The sequence below is a fragment of the Magnolia sinica genome, chromosome 19 (genome assembly GCF_029962835.1).
Source record: "Magnolia sinica isolate HGM2019 chromosome 19, MsV1, whole genome shotgun sequence".
NCBI lineage: Eukaryota > Viridiplantae > Streptophyta > Magnoliopsida > Magnoliales > Magnoliaceae > Magnolia > Magnolia sinica.
This window is the reverse complement of record NC_080591.1, coordinates 24,314,243-24,334,879: the sequence shown is the minus strand read 5'-3', so window position 1 is coordinate 24,334,879 and position 20,637 is coordinate 24,314,243. Positions and strand designations below refer to the sequence as shown.

General features: G+C 37.3%; 1 protein-coding gene across 2 annotated transcripts in view; it reads right to left on the bottom strand.

The window, feature by feature from the left end:
- The window catches only part of LOC131235641 (diphosphomevalonate decarboxylase MVD2, peroxisomal), a 53,384-nt gene that overhangs the window by 4,149 nt on the left and 28,598 nt on the right, over window positions 1-20,637 (bottom strand). For both annotated transcript variants that reach the window (XM_058232903.1, XM_058232904.1), the window contains exons 7-9: window positions 11,883-11,969; window positions 10,420-10,577; window positions 10,005-10,053 (exon numbers count right to left, since the gene is read on the bottom strand). In XM_058232903.1, the coding sequence (XP_058088886.1) occupies window positions 10,005-10,053; window positions 10,420-10,577; window positions 11,883-11,969 (294 nt within the window). The remainder of the gene's footprint in view (window positions 1-10,004; window positions 10,054-10,419; window positions 10,578-11,882; window positions 11,970-20,637) is intronic.

Here is a 20,637-nt window from a genome sequence, read left to right as displayed (position 1 = left end):
ACCTTTGTTCTTGATTACTAGCACTAATAATTATGTCTATATATAGATTTGAGCACATTACAGCCACATGCTTGATTTTAAAGTTGTGTATCAACCATCGTTGTAAATGAGTATAAATAACTCATTAACTCTTTTTTTAATATTGATTAACACCTTCACTCTTTATCTTTGAAAAAAAAAAAACTGCCTTCACTCTTAATTAGTTGTGTGCGCGTTTACAATATCAAGTACCCAAACTGACCCAATTTCTTAATGGGTCCAAAATGGTGATCCAAACTCAACCAAATTTTTAACAAGTCAGATATTGGGTCCCAGATCCATTTAAACTGGGCTTGGTACCTCGGTATTTGCATATCAATTACCCATTGACAACCCTATTGCCCAACATGAAAATGCTGGGACAAATACATCACATGCTCACTCCCCTTAAAACCTCTTTTTTCCAAGGTAGAGTTATCCAACCATTCGATTGAAGATCCCAACAAGGGGATTGTGCCCCACCCCGCATGCTTAGGTAACTCAACCGACTTTCTCATCATCCAAGCCATCTCTTCTCTACCATAGTGCACCATCACCAAGGTTCGGCATCAAGGAGTGTACCAGTTGGGATGAAAAAGCAATATGGTACTAGGTGTACCAGACCATATCAGACCATACAGGCCTATATCAGCCTCTTTTTATTGCAAAAAATAAAAATAAATAAATAATTATCAACATAATTAAAAAATGTAAAACACCAAAATGTATCATTTTTTAACATGTATTTAATGTTTGTCTCATGCCATTCTTTGATAAGAATGACATCTGTCAACTTGACCTACCGAGAGTCAACCAAATATGCCCTAGTCAAACACAAATCAAGCATGATTTAGTGGATTATGGCCCATTACATTGAAATATAACAAAAGGAAGACAAAAATGGAAACAAAAAAGAGATGGTTTACACTTCAGTTTTTCCCAAAATAATCCAGTCTACTTCAATTCATTGAATCCTGCACAAAACTTGTGTTTCGATCCCCACATATCGGCTTGCATTAGCTTGTATCAGCTGATATGACCTATTTTCTAATGGGGCCAATTCACCCCCATATCTTTGAAGGTTGAATGATACTAGCTGTATCACAACCGATATCAAAACCACAACCATCACCGTCAACAATGTCTTTACCTCAACCTTTAAAATAAATAACTCCTTTCTCGCTCCCCTAAACCACTCTGCTAAATTGTTCACACAGACACCCATGCTCATTGTTAGAATGTGCAGGCCTGCAGATCAGGGTTCATGATGACATCATAAGGGTGGCATGGACCATGGATTTCTTAGGTAGTAAGTGGAGGCAGAGCTCATCCAGAAATGTCTTAACAACCCCAAACGATTCAATCAATTTGACATTGTATATGAATACTTGTTGGAAAGCGACAGGCTCTCATGGGTGCTCCAAAAATCAAATTTTGATTGAAAAATATTGAGTCTTGTACAGTTTCTTGAATATCCTCAGGTTCACATACATGCTTAATGAACGCCAATGGTAGGCATTGTCATCATCGTCACCAATTGTGAGGGGTTCGTCAAAACAAAAGATGTGGGTGATTTCATCGAAGAGAATGATTGCTGTTGTAAAAAAATGAGAAGGAAAAAAGGGAAAGATATGGTTGTTATGGGTGTGATGATTGTGATGAAGATGAAGCAAAAGCAAAAGACAGCCAATAATTGATAGTTGTGAAAGTTGATATCGATTGTTTTTGTCTACCTAGTTCTGTAGGCCGATATAGGACAAAAGGGAAAGACGTAGCAAATAACTTAAGTTTGAAAGGGTTGCAAGTTTCAAAATTCTTGATCTACAACAAAAAAAAAAAAAAAAAAAGAAAAAAAAAAAAGAAGCCAAATGGCTTCCAAATTTGTGTGCTAGAAATATAGAGTTTTGAATTGTTTAGTTTTATCACGACCCCTGGTTGATCGCAGTATGTGTTGCTTTATGGGGTTGACATGCAAAGATGATCAATAACCCCAGCTGAGCAGCTATATTTACATATTATACAGGTATCTTCAAGTCTAGCACGTGGACCAAATGGATCAGTAAGCATGATCGCTGATATGTTGAGGAATTCAATCATTTGTTGTGCATACCCAAAAACCTCCCAGATCTATTGGAACATTTTTCTCTCTTCTTAACAGTCAAATCTTTTGGAGAAATTTCCACCATTTCAGCAGTCTTCTCAACAGGTTTTTGTTATGTGGTGCATCTAGCCATCTACAAAGAGGCACATCAAACCGATGGTTCGGATAACTGGACTTTGGCCCCACTTGCATGAAATGGAATGCAAAACACTTTCAACTAGTTGAAAAGATTTAAATAGAGTAAACGCCATCCACCATAGCAACTCGTGTGGATTGAATCATAATTGCATGTAGTATCAGTGAAAAAAATGTCGACAAATTTATGAGTATTAACTTCTTGATGAATGACTAAAATTTTATTCAAGGAGAGAAAACGTAATTGTTTTAAATATCATATCAACTCCCATATCATTCCAATTACCATCAGCCCATATGAGCCTACATCGGCCTACAAAACTAGGTAGGCAAGAACAATCCTTATTTTTGCTCCACAATGTCATAGAGAGACCCTAGAGCCCCCCTCAACAAGAGAATCTGCTTTAACATTCACCTCTCGATGGACGTGGGAGAGAGATCAAGGATTGTGGAGCCCGAATCCTCAATTTTGTCATTGAGATTCGCTAACCCCACAAATTTTGGTCCGTCTTTGCCCATTTGATGCATTTGTCGAGTACATTTGGAAAAAAAGAGGGCCAATCTATTGATTCACTGCGACTTTATTCGCAAGATAAGTGCCAGGGGTTCAATTAAATTGCAATTACAAGGATGGATTAGACCATAGAACTCGATAAGATAGTCCCAAAATGATCCCAAAAAATTCTCCCAATCCCAACATGACCAAGATTACCCAATGAGCAACCATTAAAATTCATCTAAACCACCCCAAGTGTCGTGAGTCTAACTCTCTAAAGATTTAAGACCGCCCAATGCACCCTATAACCTATTATTTACAAGGCATTACATTTTCGACAATGTTGTTTTTTCTATTCCATTGGAAATGAAGAGAATATATAAAAGAGGTAGGAGATTTATAGAGAATTGTAGGAGATCTTAATAGATATGCATGAATCCATCCATATACCTATCTATAGTATATACATTTGTACATATACAACTATACATATACATAGCTTGAGTTTGTACATATCCTATACTCAAACACCTTCAATTGGACTCAAGGTGCTCTAAGAAGTAGCTTGAGTTTGAAAAGCATGGAGAACCTCTCATCATCATCATCATCTAAGTTTTATCCCAATTAATTGGGGTTGGCTACATGAATTTGATCCCGCCATTCCACTCTATCAAGGGCCAAACCTTCAGTTAGACCCATCCACATCCTTTTAGGCCTTCCCCTTGCCTTTTAAGAGTCTTCAACTTGTACCAACTCACTTCTAACCATGCAGTTCTTGGTCTCCGTTGCACATGACCAAACCATCAAGTCTGCTTTCCCTCTCCTTCTTTTTATCTATTGGTTCTACTCCTGAATTCCCTCAAATGCATTCATTCTAATTATATCCTTCCTTGTCTTGCCACTCATCCATCTCAACATCCTCATTTCAGCTACACTGAAATTTTCATAACCAAGAAATTTGGCAATAACAAGCAGTGTGAGGCAAGTAGGCACGGTTGCAACAATCATCTCTACGCATTTGGTGCACCATCGAACAACTGAAGATACATGTACTACACTCCCAATGACTTTCAGAATGTGAGCCATTGATAATCCCCATAACTATCAAAGAATCCAGTGGCATTTCCAGTGGTTGGGATTTCAACCATTGCTCTTCTAGTGAATACAACAATTCTCGTGGTTCGGATTTCAACTATTGGTCTTCCGATGGCTCTAAAATGTTTTGATACAATAAATAAATCCGTGCAGGCAATAGTAATGAACCATGGAAACAAGTCTATAGTAGAAGGTGTGCACACACAATTCATTGCACCCACAAACCATGAAAAGGAAACAAGAAAAAGGCACCAACACCCCTAATTACCAAAAGATGGGTTTAAAAAATCCTCACAAATGCTCCAGTCCTAAAATAGTAGTGGCATTGGACATGATGCCAAAGATAATATTGAAAAGGGGAGTGACAGGCACTAGAACAATGTGGTTCAAGTGATGGTAAGAACAACCAAATCTTTCAAAGGGAAGATGATTATGATTGTACATTAGAGAATAGGATATCCACGCATAGTTGTACATGCTATGGATAGGTATATGGATGGATAAAAGTATATCTTTTAAGATCTCCTATAAATCTCTACAGATCTCCTATCTCTTTTATATATTCTCTTCATTCTCAATAGAATAGAAAAACAACATTTCTCTAAAATGTAGTCTCTTGTAGATAAATTGGTATAAGTACCTCCAATCCAAGGCCTTTAATATCTCAATCAATGGAAAAAGGGAAGGAAAAAAAAAAAAAAAACATTCTCTGAAATGTAGTCTCTCATAAATCACATAATCAATTCTGACCAATTGGATCCTAACATTATCTTGGATATTCCATTAATTCTTTATCAACTTTTCCTCAATTTGATATAAGATCCCATACCTTTTATGATTGTTAGTGTTGAATGCCTTTCCCAAAAGGAAAGTTTGGCAACCTCGAATAGGGGTTGGATTTAGATTTCAAATCCAAAAGGCCCCAATTCTCACATTTGGCAACCTAGTTTTTGCCCAAATTTGAATTATAGCTTGATTTCAAAACTTTGAGCCATTTTTATATTCTAATAAAAAAGTTGGCTTGCAAAATCCTAAGATTTCCGATCCTTCCCCACAAGTCAAAATTTTCAATTTTTTAATAACAAAGGGAGAGTTGCAACTTGAAAATCCGAGTTGCCAAACAAGGTTTTTGGAAATCCGAGTTGCCAAGCATAACTGATAGAATGAAAATCTCAGTGGTTTCAAATCCTATAATAAAACATCCAAACCCAAGGTGCCAAACAACCCCAAAATGCCCCATTGTATGTTCCTCACCATAACCACCAAGAAATTGCTTGAAGTGAAATTCTTCATAAGAATTGGCCCGAGAATTATCCAAGATACTCTAAAACGATCAACGAAGGGTCTAGACCCTCCATGCGAAACCCTTTTTTTAAATGGCAATGATTTTATTAAAAATTGAAGAAAAACAATATAACAACAACAACCAAAACATAAGCGACCGATCATCACTGAACAAAAGCCAAAAAAAAAACAGCAAAGCAAAGGAGATTTGATGCAAGACGGTCTAAACTAGAATGCATGTGTGAGCACGAAAATGATCCAGCGAAATAAACTAAGCAAATCAATTGAAATATTCACATTCCACATCATAGTAAAGATAATAATAATGGGAACACACAATGGTGGCAGATCATCATCACAATCCTGCGGTACCGTATTCAAATCATGTGTAGATTGGATCCGGCGAGGGATGGGACCTCCCGATCTTGCATGGTTTCAATCCAACAATCAATGCAGCTTCTCTAGTACATGAAATCAAAGGGTTTCTGGAATAAGGACGGCTGAAAATTTTGAGAGGATTGGGATCAATTCTCAGAATTTCAGGGTCAATAGCAACCAAAAAAAAAAAAAAAGACTAGGCATAGGAAGAGAAGAAAAATATTGGAGGGCTAGAAATAGAAATTAAAAGAAGAGAATAGATTAGAAGAAGAGAAGAACTTATCACAAAGAGAAAGGGGAAGGAGGCACCAAACTTTCTTTAAAAAAATATCATTAGGTTTAAGGTAGAGAGTACCCTATTTATAAAATTCGAATTTAAAAGAAAATGACTAAAATACCCCTATAACAAAAGTAAAAAAATAAACACGCAAAACAAAGCTTTCTAAAAAAAAAAAAAAAATCATGCGCAACAAATCAGTCTTCTAACTCATCCTACACGTATGCCCTCCTAATGTGTGGCCTTCAATTAATCCAAGGACACGTGTAAAGTCTTCAAAATCATCCTTAGTTTTGCAATTAACCAAATCTTCAAAATCATCATTTAGTTGTACAAGTAACCATATCTTCAAAATCATCCTCGGTTGTGCAATGAACCATCATCGAGCCATAAAGATGTATTTGTCGGCCGTCTTTGATAAACTTTGGAGGGTCTGATGTCCGCATCAAGACTCCAAAAATCCCCAGCACTCAAAACATTAAACGACCCTCAAAGAAACAAGCCCAATCCCCATGGAAGTCATCCAAGGAAAACAACACTCGCAGTCAATGATCATGGAGAGAATTTTCCTCTTTAGGCACTCTATTTGAATAGCATCATCCTCAAAATGTTTATTTCATTCCACAATCCCCATATTACTCCAAAAATAAATAAATAAATAAACATCTTCCATAGAGTTTCTAACCAACTTTTGAACGGACAAGAACATCGTGCTAAGAATTTGTCACCAATTAAAAGCCCACATTATCCAGAACCGACTGAGGATGAATCTCCATACCTCTGTCACCAATGAAAAATGAATGAAGCGATAGTCACCAACTCCTCTTCATTCATGCACATAAAGCAAATATTAGGAAGGGCATTATTTTGTTGCTTTAGGTAATCCACTATCAAAAGTTAGTCAAGGGACAGTCTCTTCCTAAACTAGGCCACCTCATCAAAATCATCTAACCTTATCCCAATTAATTGGGGTCAGCCACGAGTCATATTCCACAATTCCAACCTATCAAGGTTCATGCCTTCAATTAAACCATAGGTCATCAATTCTTTTTCTTACTACCTCCATCCATGTCCTTTTGGGCCTTCCCCTTGTCCTTCTAGAGCCTTCAACTTATTTGTACCAACTCACTCCTAACCAGTGCAAATCTTGGTCTCTGTAGCACATGATCAAACCATCTAAGTTTACTTTCCCTCATCTTATTACCTATTAGTGCTACTCCTAAATTCCCCTAAATGCTTTCATTTCTAAGTTTATCCTTCCTCACCTTGCCACTCATCCATCTCAACATCCTCATTTCAACTACCTAGGAACAAGTTGTTCCTTAACTACTCAAACATATTATCTCATAAAGCATGGCTGGTCTTATATTTATCCTGTAAAAATCCCCTTTCAGTTTGCACAATGAACACAAAAAACTACAAAGGCACATCTCCATTTCTTCCACCAAGCTTGAATTCTATGGCCAACATTCTTCTCAATCTCTCCACTCACGAGTTATTGACCCAAAGTATTGAGAGTGGTCATTTTCAGAAACCTCATGGTCAACAATCTTAACTAATTCCTCATTTTCACTCCTATTGTCACTAAATTGCACTTCATATACTTTGTTTTAGTTCAACTAATTTTAAATCCTTTAATTCTATAGCACCCCTCCATAAATCTAGCTTTTTGTTTATGCCCTACCTTGTCTTGTCAATTAAACTATGTCATCTGCAAAAAAAAAAAAAAAAGCAACATGGGATCTCTTCCTGCAAATGCATCATTAACTCATCCATAACCAATGCAAAAAGGTATGGGTTAAATGCTGACCCCTAGTGCAAGCCCATGGTGATTGGCAACTCTCTTGTCTCTCCACCAATAGTCCTCACATTTGTTATCACTCCCTCACACATATCCTTTAGCATGTAAATATATCCTCTAGAAAATCCTTTCTTTCCCAAAGCCAAATAAATTTACTCTCTAAGGACCCTATTGTATGCTTTGGCTAAGTTGATAAAGACCATGTGGAGATCCTTCATCCTCTCCCTATATATGTCCATCAATTGTCTTAGCAAAATATATCAATATATCCTCTTAAAAATCCTTTCTTTCCCAACACCAATTAAATTTACTCTCAAAGGACCCCATTGTATGCTTTCTCTAAGTCAATAAAGACCATGTGGAGATCATTTATCCTCTCCCTATATTTCTCCATCAATTGTCTTAGCAAAATAGCTTCAATGGTAGACCTCCAAGGCATGAGACCAAACTAATTTTCGGATACATCCATCTCATGCCTTAGTCTTTGGTGAACCACTCTCTCCCAAAATTTCATAGTATCACTCATAAGTTAAATCACACAATAGTTAGTGCAGCACTATATGTCTCCTTTGTTTTTATACATATATACCATGGTACTTTTCCTAATTTCTTTAGCATTTTCTTCGATCTTACAATCTTGTTGAACAACTTTGTCAACTAAAATAATATGATATGTCCCACACACTTCAAAACCTCTATTAGTATACCATATGGCCCAAGGACCTTTCCTATTTTCATCTTTCGCAAAGCATCTTTCACTTCAGTTATCCTAATCATTGTTGTCAAATAGCATAAGCAATTATATGCGACCCAAGGGGCATGTGCAGATATGCGATCACATAATCACATATGCCATCGCACAGCCTTCCAAAAAAATTACATTTTTTCATCACGTAAGTAATGGCATAATTGCATATTCAATTGCATAATCACATATGCCATCGCATAATCGCATATGCCATCGCATAATGCCTAATAGTCATAAAATCACACATGCCACTATGGCATATGCAATTTATGCCTCCAAAATGGCATATGCGATCGCATATGACAACACTGATCCTAATCCTATGAAAGGATCTATGGTCTCCAACATCATTTGAGTTTATGGTTCCTTTTATCACTCTAGTCTCAAAGTGGTGTCATTTAACAAGTTTGAAAAATAGCTTCTCCACCTTTCATTGATCTCATTCTTTTACTAGTACCCTCTGGCTATTTATGCATCTAACGTGATCTAGGTCCTTACCCTTCCTCCCTCTCACTTTTGCAAGTTTGAAGACATCTTCTCACCTTCTATCCACAATTTATTGTAAAAATCATCCTAAGCCTTATGTTTAGCCTCATTACTTTCTTAGCAATCATTTTGGCATTTCTATATTGTTCAAAATCTTCCCTGTTTCTAGTTGCTTGCGAGGCTTTGAAACATGAACGTTTTTTTGTGAATAGCTTTGAACGTCTAACTTTTCCTTTATTGTTTTGTTTGCAGGATCCTTCTACTTGGGTGTCACTCCTACTTCGAATCACACTTTGGACTCGTGCTCAAGCTCCCAATTCCCAGCCCATCATACTAGATAATGTTTTGAAGCAGATATTTCCCCACTCCCACTTCATGCAATCATAGGACAGATTTTCCTTTCAATGAATGGGAAAGAAACAAATACCTTTGCCTCTGTAACAATGTACAATGGAGTATTTTTTTCCACTTTAAAACCTATTGTTATTAACCAAAATTTGTAAGAGACAAATCCAATTTACCAAGTAATTACTTCAACAGGGTCAAGCACATCGATAACTCTTTTCTTTCCAATTGGTAATTCTATAACTAAATCCTACAAGTTATATCCCTTAACTAAATGGCATGTTTAATCCATGAGCAGCTTCACAATAGGCCTGCATTCTGGACAAAATAAACTTTCAATAAATGAATGATTTGTTACTGTTCAAAGAAATAAAGAATTTTTTTCCTTTAGAGGTTTAATAAGTTTTTCTTTATTCTTTTTTCTTTTTTAAGAAAAAAATAACTAGGTTAAAAGAAAAACAGGAGATGCATCAAAGCAAAGGGAATGAATTCCCGATACAAATTAAACATTTAGAGACACCATCTTGGCCAACACACAGGCCAAATCATTTACTTCTCACCATGCATGGGTAAACAAAATGTTTAATGTAAAAGCAATGTTCAACATAAGTGAACAATTATCCGGCATTATAGGTTCCCATTTCACATCTTCTATTACGTAGATCTATAGAAATATTGCAACCAGTGAAAATCATTTCATTAGACGATTGCATAGTGAGCAACCTGATATTAACAATCGATCTTATTCTATACAGAGAGAGAGAGAGAGAGAGAGAGAGAGAGAGAGAGGAAAATAAAGTAAAAAATAAACCAACTTCTGAGAGAGAGGTAGGATGGTACCTGTTGTGCTCCTTCAAACCGGTTCCATCTTTCCATGTAGTTTATGATCCTGAAACAGAATGGCTTTATTGAGATCAAATGTCCCAGATCCAAATGCACCAACCAAGGCCCTCAATTGAACAATCTAAAGAACATATTGACAATCCTGGGGCCTAATCAAATGATGTTCATCTCAAGAAGAACGACACTCCACATTCAATTAAACACAGTGTAAATACATATTGACATGGAACTAGGGAACAGTTTGAGTATTTTATACTTGAATATTCAAGTTTCTTATTTAAATATTTGCACAGATATCTCAGCCTATCAAGCATCTTAAAGTTGCCTGTCTGAAAATGGATGTCAAAATCCGTGTTACGTAGATATGGTCAATTTTGAAGACAGATATTTGAAGGCTATAGAGAGAACATGCCTGTGGGATGTATCATTCATGTAGAATATGGGGGGACAAGTATCCAAGCAAACAGCATGAAACTGATTACTGTCAGCACAAGTTAACTTTGCAAAAGATGCAAAGTCACGATTTTTAATGGCTTCTTCCATTTGAAGTATGCGTTTTGGGACCACCTCCTGTTACAATATAAAACAAGAAAGAGTTACCATAACAAGCTGCCATTAACTTTCTCCAACCTTAATATGAGTGCACGCGTGTGTGTGTGCATGTGTGTTTGGGGATTAAGTATGAGGAATTATCAGGTGCTGATGCACCACGACATGCATGTGGGTTCGATGACCAACTTTTGTGATAAACCCTCAGAGAATGAAAGATGCCCCAAATATCTTCTGACAGCAACCAAGATGGTGGATCACCCTGGTATGTGGCACAGGAATGAGTATGCAGCACACTACACTTCGTTCGGTACATACCACCAGGGGTAAGTTCATATAAGTCACTCCAGTACAACCAGTGCTTTAAATAGCGGTAGCGTGATGCGTAGCGCTTAGCCCTCTATAGCGTGTAGCGTAAATACGTAGCGTGTAGCGTAAGCTACACGATATTTTTATTTTTTAATTTAAAAATGAGACAAATATAATAAATAGTGAAAAAAAAGGGAAAAAAATATATAAATGCCTAAAAGATGATTCATTTTATCAATTATAAGCATGTTCAAAAAAGTTATTAGTTATCATTTATCAAAAGCCAATCCACATATATAAGCCAAATCAAATAATTATCGCATCAACAACTTCCTAAGCAAACCACTTTAATTAATAATGTCTAATTGAAACCACTAGTCACAATTATGAAAAGAAATAAAAATCCCATAGGTTAAAAGTATCAAGTATAATACAAGTGTCACATTCCTCAACATTAGGAAACAAGAAACGTAAAAATAAGTACGCTACGACCGTACAGTGCGCTACAGATTTACGCTATTTGGGACGCTACGTAGCGCTACAGCTATGCTACGCACGTAGCGTACGCTACGGGCGCTATTTGAAACACTAGGTACATATATATATATATATATATATATATATATATAAGTAAATGATGATTCTTATTACTGTTGATCATGCATGTGAACTATTATATTGAAAAAAAAAAATTTAAGAACTATTATGTTGTATATGCCTAATACTACATAAATCAAACTACAAATCTCTACATAGTACATATAAATTAAACTCAATCAACGGTAAAAGACTGTCAACCATAATTGTCTCAGAATGTAATGCAACAAACGACAAAAATTATGAATTATTATGACAAGAATAATTGAATAAAGGATGCAAGACTACATGAACTGCGGTACCAATAACCTAGTAATATTATGTGGACTTTCAATTAAACATTGAAAAGATAGATCTACTGCAACTGTTATTTACTTGAGAAATCCACCAGTAAATCAAACATAGGGATGAAAATAATACCTTGGACCTATGATGTAAAAGGGTGCTCGTTTCAACACTATCATGCATTCCTGCAGTGCTACTTGTTTCCTTCTGCTGCGAACTTACCTGGAATTAATAAATTCAAGAACAAATTACAGAATTAATGAGGTCACAATATGCATGTCTTGAGAGATGAATAACCATGGAAACAATTCATGAATGCCATCTAATACATTCCAAGATGGCTGTTACATTTGTGATAATGCATGATCAATGCATGGATTAGCAATCATATATCAGTATGACTAATGACTATAGAGGAAATCCACAATCAATTGAGACCCTTTTAACAATGACATGATCCACACAAGATGCATCCAGGCAACAAACTATGTGCGTACACATGTGATGCTGCAGTGGGCCCCACCTTCTAGCCTATACATAATGATTGGCCATAGATGTATTCAACTCTAACTGCGGGGCCATCAACCAGAAGGAAAAATAGCGGTTCAATTAGATTGTGGGCCCACGTATTCAATCAGATGGCCTAATGGTGGCACGGTTGACCTGTGAGACCCATAGGCTCAATCGACACATCACTATCACCAAATGTATGGTGCACTCGTCCTATTTAGCCACATGGTTAAGAGTTCGGTCCATAAATTTCCTATATTAACACCAATTAGTGGAGATCTCTTTCTTTTTTTATCGAAACTTCTGAAGCAAGGTTGAATTGCTGGGACCTTGTAATGGAGAAGTATATCAGGGAACTGGCAGCTTGGAAAGGGAAATCCTTATCCCTAGGTGACTGTAAAGCTGTTATCAACTCAGTTTCAGCTTCCTTTCCGATCCACCTTTTATCGATTCTCAGATTCCCTGTGAAAATCTCCACTAGGATTGAATCAATTACAAAATGTTTTCTGTGGAATAATAACTGGGAAGGCTCGCATGAATTCCACCTTGTTGTGTGGAATAGGGTACATATGTTGGGTGATGGCCTCCGGGGTTTTGAGATTCAGAACCATCAGCAGTTGATCTGGTCATCCTCTCAAAGTAGTGGTGGAGGTTGCGTAATGGAAACCAGTCCTTCAGGATATTCTTGTCACTAGGTATGGGTAGGTGGGAATGGATGGGACATCAAACCGGAATCTATCAGATCTGGATCCCCAATTTGGAGAGCCATCTCACAGACCCATACCTTGTTCCAGCTTTTTCAGGTTTTGGGAAGATGTTTAGTGCTCAGAGACCCCTTCAGTGGAGATGTTTGAGGATCTATGCTATTTCAGAAGAGATAGGAACCTTAGATCAGTTCTTCCAACAACTGCAGGGGTGGTAGTCCGGGGCCCTGCGTTTTGTCGCGACCTCAAAGATAGTGAATTTGCTAGCTTCCAGCATCTTTTAGCATTGCTGCAGAATGTGTCTGCCCTCTCAGTCGAGACAGAAGAATCTGTGTTGGAACCCAAGAGCATATTTTTGGTTAGCTCTATAGCTAGATAGTTAACTGGTCATCACAGTGCCTATTCTCCAGTTTTTTCCAAGATTTGGGCTGCGCTGGTTCCCCTGAAAATCAGAGCTTTTGTCTGGATTTCTTCCCCTAGAAACATTCTCACCATTGACGACATTAAGAGTAGAGGTTTGATGATAGCAAACAGGTTCAGTATGTGCTGTTGCGAGAAGAAACAGTTAACCACTAGCTGTTACATTGCAGTTTTGCAATGAAGTGTGGGATCCAAGTGCTATGTTCAATATGAAATGGACTTTCCAATGTTCATTCAGGGAGACGATTAAGAGCTGGTTATCGTCAGCTTGGGGGCCCTGTTAAATAAATACTCCAGATTATGGCTTTATTTGCCGAGCTATGGAGCATTTGATTGGAAAGAAACAATCATATAGTTAATGAGAAGGTCCATTTCAATGCAGCAGGTGGGGATGGCGACTTTTATGTTCTATTTGGTAAGGGTGAATCAGAATTTTCAGAGGTCGCCTACTGTGCTGCTCATTACAGGGTGGAAAGATGTTCTGCATAGAGGCTGGGATAAATCCAGCATTGTGGGTACCTGGAAAGCTCCACCTGCAGGCTGCAGGTGTCATGAAGCTGGATTTCAATGGATCCTCATGGGGCAACCCAGGTCCTGCAGGTGTCGGGGGGATTCTTCGAATAACAATGGATGCATAATCATGGAATTCTTTGCGCCGGTAGAGAACAAAGATTCGGTGTTCGTGGAAGCAGCAGCTTTACTTCAAGCTTGCAAAATCGATAAAGAATGTCTCTAGCCTTATCATTGTTGAAGGTGATTCCAATAACACAGTCGAGAAGGCCCACAGATTTCTTGCCCTCAGAAAGTCGTCATCATCATCTAAGCCTCATCCCAAATTCCCAATTAATTGGGGTCAGCTACGTGAAATCCTGTTCCACCATTCCACTCTATCAAGGGCCAGACCTTCAGTTAGACTCGGTGTTTTAAATAGAAAATAACATTTAATGTAGTGTTCACCCCTCTAAAGCATGAAGCTTAAGTTACATAGCATGCAGTGTAAGCTACATGCTACTTCTAGATTTTTAGTTGAGGTTGTGCTTGGTTTTTTTTTTTTTTTTTTTGAGATAACATCAATTCATTAAAGAAGTGCACCAAGCACGCAAAAGAATACAAGCTAACTACAACTCAAAGAAAGAGAACAGATTTACATATTTGAGTTTTTAACAAAAGAAGCCCAGCCCACCATATTCCATTTGATCTCCCTAATGACCGCTTGGCCAAAAGAACTTCTACTGTGAAAAGCCCTCCTATTACAGTGTCCCCAAATGACCAAAAAAAAAACCCAAAATAAGCATCCTCCACAGCACTTTGCCTACTTTTCCAACTCCCCCTTGATGCCAGGCCCCAATCAGCTCCACAACTGCACTTGGCATCACCAATTCAATATTGAACAATCCCAAAAATGCTCCCAAACCTTACGAACAAAAGTGCAATGAATAAAAGGGTGGTCCATTGATTTCATTGCTTCCATACACATAATGCAAAAGTTGGCCAAAATAAGAGATCTTCTTTGCAAGTTATCAATAGTAAGCACTCTCTTATCGCGCACTAACAACCCAGATGCCGCCACCCAAGGAGAAGCACCATAAAACCACCAATAATAAAGGAAGGACTAATTACAAAGCGCATCATGCATCAAACTATAAAAAAGATCTAATCGAGAACCAACCGAGTTGTAGACATGCCAAGTCAAACAGTCTGCTTCCTGAACCACAGCGATTGTGTTCTGCAAAAGGCCAAGAAGCTCCACCATCTCCATAATCTCATCATCTGACAACTTCCTCCTATAAGGAGGAAAGCACACCACCGACTTGCTGGAAAACGAATAGCAATCCTTCACCAATATATCTCTATCAGAAGCAATACGAGCTAATCCAGGAAAAGATTGAATGAGAGCCCGGTCTCCACACCAAACATCAGTCCATAAACAAATATGGCTTCCATTCCCCAAAGAAAAGGAAATATCTTCACGGAACCAAAGTTCAATAGAGAATACCGCCTTCCATAATTCATAAGCCCAATATATGAACAAACGTTTCACCCTCTATCCATCATAGCATAACCCATATTTTGCCACTACTATTTCTCTCCAAAGCCTTCCTTCCTCATATCCAAACCTCCAAAGCCATTTTCCAATAAGATCCATATTCATAGTTTCAAGGTCCTTGATACCAACTCCGCCCTCCGCAATCGGTTTGCAAACATATTTCCAACTAAGAAGATGAAACTTCTTTTCATCTTCCAAACCTTGCCACAAAAAATTGCATATCAATTCTCAACTCCTCCAATCTATGACGCACTAACTTCGGGCATTTGAATAATGATATGAAATACACCAACATGTTAGAAAAAGCGGCCTTAATAAGAGTTAATCTGCCACCCAATGACAAATACCTCATCTTCCAACTAGACGGCTTTCTTTCAATTCTCTCTATCACATTATGCAAAAGGTTGTGCCGAGCCGGCTTCCCAATACAAAAAGGCAACCCAAGATAAGACGAAGGAAACAAGCCAGCCTTGCATCCAAAAATCTCCGCCAACCCTGAAAGCTCCTCATTGCCCACCTGAATTCTGAGCATTTCGCTTTTGACGACATTCATATTAAGCCTCGAAGTTGCTTTAAAACAAATAATAACTTCCTGAAGATTATCAACTAACTCAGCATCGTAGAACAAAATAGTGTCACCTACATATAAAAGATGGCTAATCTGAATTACCCCGGTTGCAATTTTAAAGCCTTTGATTAATCTGACTTCCTCACCTTTGGGAAGCATCCTACTCAAAGCCTCTCAAACCACCACAAACAAATATGGGGATAACGGATAACCTTGGTGAATACTTAGAAGTCTTTCAATACCCATTCGGAGTCCCATTAATCAAGATAGAGAAGGAAACCGATTGGACACAAGCCCACATCCAACCTCTCTGTTTGACCAAACCCCATCTCACAGAGCACATAGTCGGGGAAACCCAATTGACATGATCGTATTCTTTTCCAATATTATCAAAATTTCCAGTTGTGGTTGGTCACACCAAATATCATGAAATTTCATGATATGTTGCACCAAATTAGTTTGATTAGAAATGAAATTTAATACATTTGGTGCGACCAAACACAGCTTAAAATAAAAGGAAAAATAGGCAAACATTAAGTATAAAGGGAAAAAAAAAAAAAGAGCAACCTAATGATCAATACTATTACTTACATTATTTTAATAAAATCAATGAAAAGATCAACTAATTTTTATTTAAAAAAGGAAAAACGTAACAAATCATTGAAACCATTAATTGATTTTAATGTTTTAGTGAAAAATAACGTGTAGTATAAGCTACGTAGCGCATACCATAGGCTATGTAGCATGTAGCGTATGCAAAATTAGCATGTAGTGTAAGGCTATAAATGGCTTAAGCTATTTTCATGAGCTACGCGAAGTAGGCTAAGTTACGCTATGTAGCGTAAGCTACATACTACATAGGTGGTTAGACTAAAGGTCATCAAGTCTTTTCTTATTACCTATGTCCACGCCCTTTTGGGCCTTCCCCTTGCCTTTTAGAGCCTCTAACTTGTACCAACTCACTCCTAACCAACATGGTTCTTGGTCTCCATTGCATATGACCAAACCATTAAAGTCTACTTCTCCCCATCTTATACCTATTGGTAACGCTCCTAAGTTCCCCCGAATGAGTAGCTGATCATATTGAGGAAGTGTGGGATCTCTATCTTGGCCGAGAAGTGTGGATCCCACCCTTTATTGCCATCACTAGGAAAAAAAATTCAGATAATCTTAACCATACATTCAAAGGTCGGGGAAATGGACAATCCATATTGATTATACTACAAACGGTCTAATCATTGATCTAGACCAACCATCATGTACTCCCCTTTCGTTCTCATCCCTCTCAAAAAATCACTTGTTGGATGATCCTAACTATCAATTCAATGTTAGAGAAATGGATGGTCCATACTAATCATTTTGTTAATCATCATGATCATCTAAGCCTTATCCCAACCAATTGGGGTTGGGTATTGCAGATGGTTTGATCAATTATCTAAACCATCCATCGGTTGGGTCCCAACCATTTCTACTAGATGGTCCTAACCTTCCATTTGGTGTTTTAAATAGCTACGCTATGTAGTGTGCAGCTTACGCTATGTATAGCTTACCCTTAATGCTGCGTAGCTCATGAAAATAGCTTAAGTTGCTTGTAGCCTACGCTATATGATATTTTGCGTACACTACACACTACATAGCTCCCATTATATGTTATTTTTCACTACAACATTCAAATCAATTGATGTTTTCAACAATTGGTTACACTTTTTTATTCTAAATAAAAATTAGTTAATCTTTTCAATGCTGTTGGTAAAATAATACAAGTAACAATATTCAATCAATTTTGTTGCTCTTTCTTTACCTTAATATTTAATCATTGCCTTTCTTATTACTTTAGGTTGCATTTGGTTGCACCAAAAATCAAGAAATTTGGTTAAATTTCAATATTAATCAGTCTAATTTGGTGCAAAATATCATGAATTGGTACAACAAAGCGCAGCCTTGATTAAAAATCTAGAAGTAGCGTCTTATGCCTCATGCTTTAGAGGGGTGAACGCTACACGCTATTCGCTATTTAAAACAATGCTTCTATTCAGTGCCTATGGAAATGGATAGTCCATGTTGATCATATTATAAACTATCCAATCATTAGTCTAGACCATCCATCATGTAGGTCCCATCCATGATTGTCCATCATCCAAAAGATCACTTTAGGTCAAATAATCCTAATATTCCCATCAATGCCTAGGGAATGATGGTCCATATTGAACCTATTACAAATGGTTCAATCATTGATTTAGACCATGCATCATGTAGGTTACACCCTTCATTGCCCAACCCTCTTAAAAAATCAACATCAGATGATCATAACTGCCCAATCAATACCTAGGAAAGTGGACAATCAAAATTGTTTGTACTAAAAAAAAAAAGATCATTGATCTACACAATTCATCATGTGTCCCACCTTCGATTCTCATCCCTCTCAAAAGTGATTTGGTCAAGTGATCTACCATCCAATCAATGGATTGGATAAACAGTCCACGGAAATGGTGCCATAACTGATTTATACCCTCCATCATGTCAGTCCTACCTCTAATCACTCATCATTCCCATAAGGTCACTCCGGTCAGATGATCCTAGCCATCACATTTCCCACTTTGAATGTGCATCCCTCTTAAGAGTGGGTGGTCAACTAATGGAAATCAGGAATGAAAATCCTAGTTTTCCTTGGGCATTGTGATTCCCTTATTTTGGGGCCTTGAGATGCCCATTGAGCATTTGAATATACCAGGCTATTCCAATGCCCTGCAACCCCAAACAAAAAATAAAATAAAAAATCCACCCCAAGTGGAGATTGTGATCCCCAAGAATCTAAATGCCCCGAATCCAAATGACCCCTTAATATGACAGAAATTTGATACATTGTACAGAAGCGGGAGCTATTCCATCACATCCAAGGGTGTCAATGGGTCGGGTATGTAGCACCCATACCCATAGCTATGTCAGGCTTGAAATGGCACTCATACTTGTACCCATTAGGGTGTCAGGTACCCATTAGGGTGTTGGGTACCCATTTATGATTTGAAATGTTCAAAGGAAAAATCTCACCATTAACTCAAAAGATTAAATCTTATAGAAGTAATAAAAAATGAAGAAAAAACTATCTTTTTTCTTCAAAATATACGGGGCTATTTCCAAGAATGGGGTTTATAACTTGCTCATATAGATGCACAACCCACTCATAGACCGTTTTGTACCCGTACCAAAACCTCACTTGTCAAAGGTGGGGAAAAAATCTCCTCAATCCACCTACCACACGCCGGGTGTGTGTAGCTAAATGGTTGGGGTTGCAGGTTCAGGTGTTAATTTGGGCCCAATAAATAATTGGATCGGGCGTGGGAAACACCCTTACCCATACGCTGGTCCAAACCAATTATATTATATACTATATGTTTATAAAAATGCCCAATACTCCATCTAATTTATAATCAGTAATTACTAATTAGTAAAATAATTAGCACCTTTAATCTACAAAACTAAAAAAGAGGTTAGTTCCTCTACAACATTGTGCGATAAGACTATTCCACACCGTGGATGGTGTCTTTCACTATAATGGTTTCTTGCGTTTAAGTCATGTGATGGATTAAAACATCATTAATAGATTTTTTTTTTTATTTAATTCTAAAATAGCACATGTTACCATGCTAGTTTTTATGTTTTCAACACCATAGTTTTGATTTCATTAATACTACAAAGTCTAATGTTTCGAGTTGTTGGTGAGAATTTTATTTATTTTGAAATTTCAAATCATAAACGGATACACAAAATCATAATGGGCACCCTACACCCTAATGGGTACAAATATTAGTGCCTATTTCAGGCCCAGCATTGGTTAGGTATGGAAATGGGTGTAACACCAATTGGTGGGTATGGGTATCCCTGTACCCAAGCCAAGCACATTTCCACCTCTATATATATAATTAGGTCCGCGTATGGGCAAGAGTATACCGATACCCAGCCTGATTATTAATCGGCTCAAAAATAATACCTGAACATACACCCACACTCATTTACCAATCGAGCCTACCCAAGCCGTTAAAATTCCTAATCATATCCAACTTCCTTTTTCTTCTATGCCTATTATTTTCACATTTTTTATTTTAAAAATTCTTTAAAAATATCATAAATTCTACTTCAACACCCCCTTTATCTCCTTCCAAATGCTATGATTCATGTGATTCCGGCGAAATAAAATGATCATCCACCCAATATTGATACTTGACAATAGCATAGGATTCACAACTAAAACATTCTTCTTCTTCTTTTTTTGGAAGTGTTATTGAAAATTCTATTAAACCAAAAGGGGGCTACAAATGAGGCATGAAGGCTTAAATCTTCATTAACATCCCAAGGGGTGATGGATATGGTAGTATTAATTTAAGCATCCACCAGTAAGTTGCATGAAATCAGCATGTACAAGTATGCAGCAAGATCAATATGTTAAAATTTTAGACTAAAACCCCCAAGATACCATATCCATAAAGTGAAATGGCCACACATGAAAAAGAAAAAGTAAACAAATAAATAATCATGAACGGAATATAACCTAGTGACATAATATTGGAAAAGTATAACATGATATCCAAGCAGGCCTTTTTTAAGGGCAAAAACTGACATAGAAAGAGTAATCAATAAAACTAT